Genomic DNA, 12,141 nt, shown 5'->3' with positions numbered 1-12,141 from the left:
TCTTTAAACACATAGTTCAATTACAACAACAGAAACAAAATATATTTCCTCTTTTCATTGCTTCAAGGTGAATATTTGTTGTCTTATTATTTATCTAGTAGTATTTTCCTCATACCTTTTTCTAACACAGGTCCCTTAGACTGGTCAATAACAAGTAAAACAGCTAAATTCAGTATCTTTGAGTTGAATTACTAGCCAAATTTCCTCTGAGCACAACCTTCCTAACTTTAACAAGAGCCAAAAGGCATTTTCCCCAGAGATGCCTTTAACTTGGCAGAGAATGTGGGAGCATCACATTTGTAGCATAGTAATTGTTTTGTTCTTGTAGTTTTAGCAAATGTTCAAGAGTCTATCTATGTAAGGCCCACTGGCTTCATCCTCTTTCCTTTCTATCCAGGCTTCTTAAAAATGCAGCTGGTCACAAGAACAAATAATGGATGTGCCCAATATCCTTACTTTCTTTTACAATTTTTAACCTGGTGACATTGCTTTAAAGTGTAAAACTCCATTGGTAAACAACACAAAAAAGAATAAAAACAAAAATTATACCCTGCAAAGTAGGAAATAAAAATGTTACATGATGGAGATGTGGCTGTGGCTGACTCCTCTATAACTACTAATGCTAAATAAAATCACCTTATACTGGGAGCTGAAATAGTATTCTGGTAAGCAATACCTCAAAATGTCAAAGGCAAAATTTTTAGACTCATGAATACCATTGCATATTTCTTTTGATTCTAATTACAATACAATCTATTCTTGATTCCAAATTCAGTTTGCATCAATGAACATTTCCTATTGTTTCTAGACATGTATCACTACATGGTAATTTGTCCATTAGTTCTCATTTGTTAAAATGTTTTCTATCAAGTCACTTACGGCCAATTTTAATTTTCCAAGTTCAACTGCCCTTTTGCAAATGTTTATTAGCATTCACCAATATATTTTCAGCTCTTCCTTATAAAATAATTTCACTAAAATGTCTTCTCCTGCAGATATAGAAATGTCACCTGAGAAATTCATCCTTTTTTTTTTTTTTTTTGACTCTAGAAACCCCATTGTTCTTCCACTCAAATCAAGCAATGAGCCACAAACACTCAAAAGACCACAGATAACAATCACCATCTAAAATATAAAATGGGGAAATGACATCTGAGGGCACTCACCCACTGGATTCTGCAGAAGTGATAGCAATCAGCGGCAGAATCTTCAGGGGGAGGCTGGTTGGTCGTTGAATGTTCTCTGATTCACTTTTCAAGTCAGCTTGTTCCAACTGTCTGAAGGCAAGAGGGGGAAGCTGAATATTGCGACATGAAAGTCTCCGGACAAGATACGGTTGCATTCCGCGGAAAGGGTCTTCCTCTTCATTACTGGAATGTAGTGTTTCCTCAGAGGCCTGAGGTAATAATTCAAGAAAGCACATATAATCAACAAAAGTCACAGTGTTTATCATTACATGATGGCTTAATACTTTCCTGGGAAAGAAATTAAGTAAAATGTATACATGAAAAATGCTATCTAGAAAAGAGTGACATTAACTGAACAATATTTGATTAACTAAAATCTAAATTTATTTTTAAAACAGCAAATTTGTTCACCAGGTGTGGCTTGGTTAAAACAGTTAACTAACATCTTCAGTAATCTTAGAATTTATTAGCTTTGTGTGTGAATTCTATAAAATCAAGGATAAATCAAAATGTTTTTACAATTTCTATGAAATGAATTGCAAACATCGTTAAATATATATATTGACATATGCATGTGTCATACGTATATATATATATATATACAGTTATACATCACTTGATAATGATCCATTCTGAGAAATGCATCATTAGGAAATTTCCTTGTTGTGTGAACATCACGGTGTATTTACACAAACCTAGATAGTACATTGTTACTGTACTAAATACTGTAGGCAATCATAACACAATGGGAAATATTTGTGTATCTAAGCATATCTAAACATAGGAAAGATACAGTAAAAATACAGTATTATAATCTTATGGCCACCATAGTATGTGTGGTCCATAGTTGACTAAAATGTTATATAGCACATGACTGTATATTTATATACATTTTTCTTACATGCATGTCCATGAAGAGAGAGGAAGAAAAAAAGTCCTATTTCTTTCTGCATATTTAAGGCCATATTTGAAACATATGTTTTCATATGTCACATCTTACTCAGATATACTCTTGCCAATTTTTATAAGACTGAGAGGATAGTAAGAAAAAAAGACTTTAAAAGAAACTTGAGGACCCAGTAGAACTGTATTTAAGTCACAGCTCAGCAGAATTTTGCAAATTTGACCCATGTTATCCACATGCAAAGGTAAACCCAGGTCAAAATTTAATATTTTGATTCTAGTTGAGAAAAATATACTATTACACGAGCAATAATTATTTCCAAATGGCTGGAAAGTTTACTCTAGCAATATTTATTATATCCACATATTGAGAATTATAGAATCACCAAATGTTATAACATGCTTCTATAGAGTGCTGGGTTTTTGAATCTTTGCACTGCCACTTTACTATTTGTATTGGTAGAGTGTTGCTTAGTCTCTCTAAGGCTTCCGTTTCTTTATTATAAAAATGGGACTAATATTTACATACAAGAATTAAATGAGACCATGCATATGATGTGCATAGTTCATTAACTGCATTGTGATTAGCACTCATATATGGCAATTTCCTTCCCTTCTGAGTTTTATAGGTGAAGAAGTTTATATTTCCCAAAATTAACCCGTTGGCTGAAAGTTAAGACACTCGTTGAGCTTGGAACATCCAGACCTCATTTGTTACACTCCTTAGTATACAACTATCTTTGGGCAAGTCACTTAGGCTCATTGAGGTTGTTTCTCCATCTGAAGACTGAGATAATAATATTTACCTCTCAGAGTCTTTGTGTGGACCAAACATGTAACGTATTTGAAGCACCAACATCTGGCAAAGAGTTTGCACTCAACAAAATGGCAGCTATTATTATAATCCAGGCTAATTTCCCCTTTCTCCATAGCTCTATGCTGTCTTTGATGCTCATTCTTCATATCGGTTCCCAAATAGAAAATTTTTGTCTTCCTGATTTATATCTTGAAAAAGGTAAAAGGACGTGAGATGGTGGACTCTATCCAACCTTGGGTTGTATTGTCCAGTTGTATAGACAAGACGACAGAAGGGTACTGAGAAGGTTTAAAAAAAAAAAAGAAAGAGGTCAAAGCTAAAAAGAAAGTTCATTTATTTCAAATCCTATATTCTGAGAATCTGTGCTTTGAGGAATCTACTTGCTTTATAAAACATCTATAATAATGACTAATATTTACTGAGTCTTTATTAAGTAGTGCCATGTTTTACATATACTGTCTCATTTAATTTTTACTAAAATCCTATGAGTTAGTTCTTCTTACTTTTCCCATTTTACCCATTAAAAACCCCAGAGACCTATCAGATAGCATGCACTGGCCACACACCACATGGCTAGTGGGGTGATTAATCATTTTACTTTGCCTAGGACCTTTCGATTTTAGCACTCAAAGTCCTATGTCCAGGGAAACCCCACAGTCCCAAGGAAACCAGCATGACTGATCACCCTACATGTCAGGATCCAAACCCAAATCTCTTCTAGTTAAAATTGGAGCTAAAAGCCACCATGCTGCACTACCTTAACAAGTACAGTCACTGGCAGAGTGAGTATTACTAGAAAAGAACAGAACACACACTAATTGATCATAACTCAATAAGCTTCACATTTTCATTTGAAAAATTAAACAGAACTGAGATGAGAGCAGCCCCACATAAACACTAGAAATGAATGACAATCTGTCATTAAATGAGAGGATAGAAATGTTATCCCCTGTTCTGCCAGTAATTACTCAGGTGGTCTTAAGAGGTGCCATTGGTTGTTACAAAATCAGAGTACTTCATAACTGGAAGGGGTCTTAAGGTTTATTTTGTATAATGTCTTGATTTTTTGTCTGCAGAGACTAAAGACAAGCAAGGTTAAGACCAGCAGATCTGGAATAGGACCTGGGAGTCTGAATTTTAGTATGCACCACCTGTGATCCCAATGCAGAGGGTTTGAACATCACATTTTGAAAAACAATGGCTTGGAGATATCAGAAATACTATGTTTTCCATCATCTCCTTGCAATAATTACATTTTCTAGCAACAACATAATATACAAATTTCTATAATAACCTGTTCCAGATCTGCTGGTCTTAACCTTGCTGGTCTTTAGTCTCCATAGGGATAAAATCAAGAGGTTATACAAAATAAACCTTAACACCACTTCAAGTTATAAAATACTGATTTTGCAACAACCAATGGCAAATCAACATTTCTGTGAGATAACAAATGCAGAAAAAACCAGAAAGCATATGCACTTGGAACAGTCTTAGCTTTTAGATTGGGAAAGTGAGCCTCTGTGTACTTATGTACTTAGGAAGTTCCTCTAAGAACAGAACTTCATTCCTGGATTGGAAACAGGTCATGATTAAGTTAATGACTTATGTGTTGTGATGGTTAATACTGAGTGTCAACTTGATTGGATTGAAGGATACAAAGTATTGTTCCTGGGTGTGTCTGTGAGGGTGTTACCGAAGATTAACATTTCAGTCAGTGTACAGGGAGACTCAGACCCACCCTCCACGTGGGTAGGCACCATCTAATCAGCTGCAAGCACAGCTGGGTTAAAAGCAGGCAGAGAAACATGGAAGGACTGGAATGCCGGAGTCTTCTGGCCTCCATCTTTCTTCTATGCTGGATGTTTCCTGCTCTCGATCATCAGACTCCTGTTCTCAAACAGTTGGACTCTTGGACCTACACAAGTGGTTTGCCAGGGGCTCTTGGGCCTTGGGCCACAGACTGAAAACAGCTTTCCTACTTTTGAGTGCGATGAGAATTATAGAATCATCAAATGTTATAACATGCTTCTATAGAGTGATGGGTTTTTGGATCCTTGCACTGCCACTTTACTTACTTTTGAAGTTTGGGGACTTGAACGGGCTTCCTTGCTCCTCAGCTTACAGATCGCCTATTGTGGGACTTCACCTTGGGATCGTGTGAGTCAATACTCCTTAACAAACTCCCTTTCACATATACATCTATCCTATTAGTTCTGTCCCTTTAAAGAACCCTAATACATGTGTAAATACTCTTCTTCTGGATGAACATAGAAAAGAAGAACAAAGGATGAGTCTAGCAAAGCTTCAGTAGCACTAAATATAGCTGGCCAAAGTTAACATCTTTTTATAAGCATTTAGCTGCCTACTCTGGGTGTTAGCATTGCAATTGCAAAAATGCTTTATATAACTGAGGTTATCTGTTGAATGACTTAATGTTTGTGACATTCTCTTCTAGATAAAACTGCCTCAAGACATAACTTTTTTGAGATAATTATCTCTACTAAAAATGAAGTTTACATTCATGCTTATACTCTGTTAGTTTAAATTCACTTTCTATAAATACTTCTATCTTTATAATAAAAATGATACAGCACTAGAGGGCTATATTCTAACATTTTCCATTCCAAAACAGTCAAAGAGGCTTTTTTCACACTCTAGATCAATGTGTATCAGTTATGCTTCAGAAATAAAAAGAACAACCTTATCAGGTACACGGTATGAGGTTAAATGCCTTTATTTTGGAGAGAGATGTAAAACTAATTGCCAGAGCAATAAGTATCTTATGTTATTGTTAGAAAATGGCATTATGGCAAGGAGATGATGGAAAAAGATAGTATTTCTAATGTCTCCAAGTTATTATTTCTCAAAATGTGACATTCGAACCCTCTGCATTAGAATCATAGATGGTGCTTGCTAAAATTCAGACTCCCAGGTCTTATTCCAGATCTTCCTGAACACAATCTCTAGGAGTAGGGCTTATGAGTCTGAATAAGTCACCAGTATCATTCTAGTGCATATTAAAGTTTGAGAACTAATGGTTTTGACATTTTAGACATAGTTTAATAAAACTGTTTGGCAAATATCCAGGCACAAAAATGTTCACTGCAGCTCATTTATAATAGCAAATAACTGGATGTAATCTAATTGCTATACTGAAGGATTGACTTAGTAAATGTTGATATATCATATGATGAAATACTATGAGGCTGTTAAAGTAATGTAGAAGAATATGTAATCATGTTAATGATACAATGTTGAGTGGGAAGAACAGATTATGGAGTGATCCCATTTTTATAAAACAATAATATCAAAACAAAACAAAAAAGTCACATATTATATTCATAAAAATTGTTTAAGGATGTATCCTAATTCTCTAAAATGGCTCTCCTGTGCAGTATTGGTAATAATTTTGTTTTAGTATCTTTATTAATTATTAGCTTCTGTATTCCCTATAATAAAAATGTCTTGTTTTCCAATTTTAAAAGTATAATAAAAGTCATAATAATAAAATGATACAACATTCACCTTGCTATTGATGGGACTTAGAAATATCTCATATTTGACGGCCGGGCGCGGTGGCTCACGCTTGTAATCCCAGCACTGTGGGAGGCCGAGGCGGGTGGATCACCAGGTCAGGAGATCGAGACCACGGTGAAACCCCGTCTCTACTAAAAATACAAAAAAAAAAAAAAAAAAAATTAGCCGGGCATGGTGGTGGGCGCCTGTAGTCCCAGCTACTCGGAGAGGCTGAGGCAGGAGAATGGCGTGAACCCAGGAGGCGGAGCTTGCAGTGAGCCGAGATTGCATCACTGCACTCTAGACTGGGCAACAGAGTGAGACTCCGTCTCAAAAAAAAAAGAAAAAAGAAATATCTCATATTCAGCTTCAAGATATGCAATATCAAAATAAAAGAAATGCTCACATATTGAAATAAATGTAATATGAACCTGCTACCTTGTAGTAAAATAAAATTATATTCAATAATTAGCCAACTTATATGGAATAATTGACAAATAACTTTAATGTTATGCTTTTTACTGCATAAAATTCTGAAATACATGCCTAAAGTAAGCAATTCCATAATAATTGACACTTACAATGGATGAATGTTAAATTTATTATTATTATTTTCCTTTTTGTTTGTTTCAGTTTTTATCCAAGGTATTTAATTAATTCCTTTGTTTAATTTTTTTTCTTTCAAAAGTAGATAGCAAACTACTTAATGGCCTTTAAAACACAGGCATGCACATTACTAGGGTTAAATAAATTTCTGTGGTTCTTAATAATCTCACAGTCTCTGATATTTATTTCATATATATATAGAGAGAGGGGAGAAATAAAATTTCTATAAGAAAATCCCCTTAAGATGTGTGTGTGTGTGTGTATACATATATACACATACACTATATGTATACACATATATATACATATACATACATATGTAAACATGTATATACATATATATATTTATACATATATAGGCATTGCAGGAAAGAATGTTTCTTTCTGGGCATGCAGTGAGACCACATCTCCAGACTCCCTTACAGGTAGCTATAGAGATGTCAGTGAGTGTTACATTACATGCTCATTGATTAGAAGTTAAGGAAATGTGTATGTGCCTGTGTGTGTGCCACTTTCAGGCCTGCCACATAAAAACTTTGTGAGTACAACCCCCTATTTCTCTTCCCCTCTGCAGCCCCTCACCATGTGTTGAAGATGGTAGAGCCACGAGATGGAAGAAGCCATGGTTTCTTAATCACTGTTTACAAGAGAGACACTTGCCAATCAGAAACACTTAATTTGGGGTACATGAGCCACAGATAATCTTTTGTTGGGGTAATCCACAAAAATTTAGCATTTTCTTGTTACAGGTAGTGCTTTTTTATATGTGTATCTCTAAAGGGGTTAAACCTATCTTAATTGTATTTCCATTCCTATTAATTTCTCAATTAATCATTTATTGAACACCTACTACCTTTGATGCTTGTGTCGGGTACTGAAAATGCAGAGATGAATTAGGCACCTCCTTTTGCTTAAGCACTTACAGTTCATTTGAGGAAAAATATAATAGACAGATAATCACCAGTATATGATCAAAGCTGTAACAGAGAACTTAGGGTTTACTGGAGTACATAACACTTTTGCTTGTTGAAAGAAAGTGCTAGCCAGTTGTGACATCGACAAAAAGAGAACACCTGGACTGTCGCAGACAAAAAAAAGATGTAGATCACCCCATAAATTGGACATTTATTTTTGATTTCTGTCTATCTACTTCTCCAGTCATTTTCATTTAGTCTCATTGCTGGCTCCTCAATTAACTGTCTTTAAAACCTAGGCATTGTCCAAGCTGCTATCCTCCAACCATTTCTCTTTTCTTTTCTTTCTTTTTTTTTTTTTTTTTTTTTTTAAGTGGAGTTTTGCTCTTGTTGCCCAGGCTGGAGTGCAAAGGCGTGATCTCAGCTCACTGCAACCCCCACCTTCCGAGTTCAAGCGATTCTTCTGCCTCAGCCTCCCAAGTAGCTGGGATTACAGGCACCCGCCACCACGCCCAGCTAATTTTTTGTATTTTTAGTAGAGACGGAGTTTCATCATGTTGGCCAGGCTGGTCTCAAACTCCTGACCTCAGGTGATCCTCCCGCCTCGGCCTCCCAAAGTGCTGGGATTACAGGTGTTAGCCACAGCACCCGGCCATCTTTTTCTTTTCAATCTGCCCACACAAGTTGAAAATATCATCCAAGGCAATGAACACAAACATCTTCTGCCTTTTTATTTATGACACCAAGTCAGCCTTCAGCCTGACAATTGTAGGAGAATGATTTGTCTATGTGACTACTCACTCTGTTAGCCTGGACACATGGCCACATCCGGAAGGAAGGGAGCCAAAACAACTTTTGTACCCCTAGCACTTAGCCAGTGCCTGGAACAAAACATATGCTAAATAAGTCTTGCTGAGGAAAGAGTGAAGCATATAGACATACTCATCTCCATTTCTTCAACTGCAAGAAATTAGGAAAGAGGAAATGGTATTGGATATTGGTGTTACTAGCAATGTAGTATTTGTAACTATTATTATAAGTCAGGCATAAAGTTGAAACACATAATAGGGAATTTCTATAAAAATTCCAAAACTTCAGCCACTCAAACTCGTTGGGTCTCTCCCCATGTTCAAATATTCTTTCAAATATATAAACACCATGATTAAGGATTTTCACCTATTTTGCTTTAAATAAGAATGAAAGATTTCAGGCACTCAGTGCTTTCAGAGGGCCTAAGCTATGCAAAGCATTGTAAAGGTTAGCATGTTAAATAGTCAGATAGGCCCAGGAAGAAGACAGTTGTAGGCAGAGGATGGGTTCTGTTTTATCACTTCCAATGCCACGTTCCTTTTTTTCCTGTCCAGTTAGTTTGGTGCAACATTAAGTTCTGTAAAAGTAAAGTTTTCCTGTACCTAAATTTGTAGTATAAACAAGATAATATTAGTGACTCTTCAAGGACTAGGATACAATTTAATAGGCTATTATCACAGTGGATTAAAAATCATATTTGCAATCTTAACATATTATATGCCAATAGTAGACACTTTCTCCATATATTAGTCCTGCATGTCCCCATGAAATTGTTAATAATGCACTAAAGCAATAATGGAAAATGAGCCTTAAAATTCTCTAAGCCTTATGCCAAATGTTTTTCCTCTTGTCTCATTACTTAATATGTATGTTTTATCTTAAAACTGAATGCTATTATTGCCCAAATAACCTTACAGGAAACGAACAAGTCACGGCAATAAACACCCTAATGTCTTTTAATATAGAAAAGGGCATTGTATCAACTTAACACAATCAATTTTCAAATGGATATTTGTATATAGAAAAGATACTCTTGCAAAACTAATTCTATATAAAAATGAAAATTTCTACCTCAGGTTAACACAAAGATAACAGATAGGTTTCAAACATTCACAGAGCATAATCCAATTATAGGCTGTGATTTCATACTGATTAGAAGAGACAGAAATCACTGAAGTCTTTCTAAAGCCAATTTCCTATAACTCAGTCATCAAAACTTCCAAAAAGTTTCCAAAAAGGAATAGAAAAATCTCTCATCAGTAATATTCTACTGTATATTCTCATTAACAAGAAACTCGATCTGCAACTCTAGGATTCAATTAACCTTTTATAAATAGCATTGTACATTTCCTGCGTGACTTTAAAAAATAAAGTCAATTCGATTTTGTTAGTAGAGGAAGGAAAAAAATTAAGGAAAAACATGAGTTCTGTCAATTGCTTCCTTCACAGTTACATACAGTAATAGAATCCCAAGTGTAGAAAAGAAACTAACATTGTTTTTTTAGCAGCTAAAAATTATGTCTTACAGTAAGTATAGGTAAAACTCAGCCAGTTGACTCTCTCAAGTGTTTTGAAAAGTTTGTCACTTGAGGAATCAGGGGTCAAATCACAACCTTAAAAGAAATACAAATAATCTATTGTCTTCATTCTCAAGTTTTATTTAAATACCAATACCAATCAAAACTATGTGTATAACCATGAAAGCAAAACCTAAAACCATCATTTAAGTGATGATATATTTATAATGATAAACTGGGTATGTAAATCTAGAATAAACTAACAAATATTGGGCTGTGGGAGGAAAGGGGAGACAAAGGAAATCTAAGTTCCCTTTCCACGTGCAGAGAGCCAGAAATGTTGCTTTGCTTTTGGCTTTGATATTCAGATAACTACAAAATATCCCCTTGATAAACAAACTATGGATCAAAAGAATGTTTATATTAAATTTATATTTAACATTATAGCTACTGGTAAAGCATAGGTTCATGCTTAAGATCAGGATAATAGAAACTTAGTAATATTTATTGTATTACATATATTGTATAGGTAGCTACTTGATTCTTATAAAAACTGTACAAAATCTGTTACTATTCCCATGATACAGATTTGGAAAATGAAGCTTAAACAGGTTAGTTTGTCCATAGTGACACTATCAACTGTACAGAGGTTAGTTTGCCTGGAATGAGAACAGCAGGCTTGTTCCATGGGAGCTTTCCACAGGCCATATAGGCCTGGCTCCAGCCTTGCTTCAGACAAGAAAGAGTGTCTTATGTGGTCTGAGGACTCATGGCAATGTGTGTGCAGACCTCTCTCTAGCCACCACGTCTTTTAAGACCTCTCAGTTCTAACTGAGGATCCTTCAGAGTTTTGAGACCAGGTTTAGCTGATTTCAATGTTCATAGTTTTAGCCCAAATACAACATTGCCCCTATTTTTCAAAAACCTCTAACAAATTCAGTAACCCAATGTGAGGAATAGAAATAGGAGGCATAAAAGTATGAGAAAAGTGAAGGCAACTTTATCCTTATTTGATTACAACCTAGTTTAATGTAGGAAACCCAAAAAAATCAACTGAAAAATAATTGAAAGTAAGAATAGTCAGGTAAGTTTGTCCAGTTTTAAAGTAAAATATGCAAAAGGCTTTTATTTATAAAATCAAAGACCAGTTGTTAAAACTACCACACCAACATCTCATTTATAAAAACAAACAAAACCAAAATGTTTAAAAATAAGCTCAGAAAGAAATAGGTAGAACTTAGATTAAGACATCTATACAACTTTTCTAAGACTTATATAATCAAGACTGATGTTCCTTTGAATAATTTTCTAAGTTTAATGTCATTGCAAGAAAATAATCTTTTTTTTTTATTTTATTTTTTGGAGGAATTAGGCCATGTTATAAAATATAACATGGTTACGGTCTTTCTCTAATACATATAAAATTTTACCACGAAGCCACAATAACAACCAAAAGTGTGGTACCTTCAAATAATCAACAGAAAGTTTAGTGGAAAAATACAAAATTCCCTTAAATATTTTCTTATATAAGAACTTAGTATGTGTCAATATGTGTTACAGGAAACACTATTAGCTACTGGGGAGAGAACAATTATATAAGTGTTAGGAAAGTGTCTATGTACATGTGAGATGAAATAAGAGTGATATTAAATACTGTAAAAGTAGTCTATAGAGTTTCATCAGTGAGAGATCTAATTCTCCACCAGAGACACCAACTTAGCAATAATATATGATCCAAAAAGTTTTATGAAAATTCTAGAAACCAGTCAAGAAGTTGCAGTGCCTGAGGCAAACTTAAAGAAAATAACAGTCTCATAGAAACAGATGAGAAAAGGCATTTCACATCAACCATGACAGCCCTTCCCCCAAGC

The 12,141-nt window shown here is 34.9% G+C and overlaps 1 protein-coding gene across 4 annotated transcripts in view; it reads right to left on the bottom strand.

Moving 5' to 3' along the window:
* Nucleotides 1–12,141, bottom strand: part of PDE4D (phosphodiesterase 4D) — a 1,541,788-nt gene that overhangs the window by 1,038,447 nt on the left and 491,200 nt on the right. For all 4 annotated transcript variants that reach the window (XM_055252913.2, XM_063622615.1, XM_063622613.1 and 1 more), the window contains exon 3: nucleotides 1,167–1,396. In XM_055252913.2, the coding sequence (XP_055108888.1) occupies nucleotides 1,167–1,396 (230 nt within the window). The remainder of the gene's footprint in view (nucleotides 1–1,166; nucleotides 1,397–12,141) is intronic.

The sequence above is a fragment of the Symphalangus syndactylus genome, chromosome 18 (genome assembly GCF_028878055.3).
Source record: "Symphalangus syndactylus isolate Jambi chromosome 18, NHGRI_mSymSyn1-v2.1_pri, whole genome shotgun sequence".
Lineage (NCBI taxonomy): Eukaryota > Metazoa > Chordata > Mammalia > Primates > Hylobatidae > Symphalangus > Symphalangus syndactylus.
The sequence above is the reverse complement of the archived record's forward strand: the minus strand, read 5'-3'. Positions and strand labels throughout refer to the sequence as shown.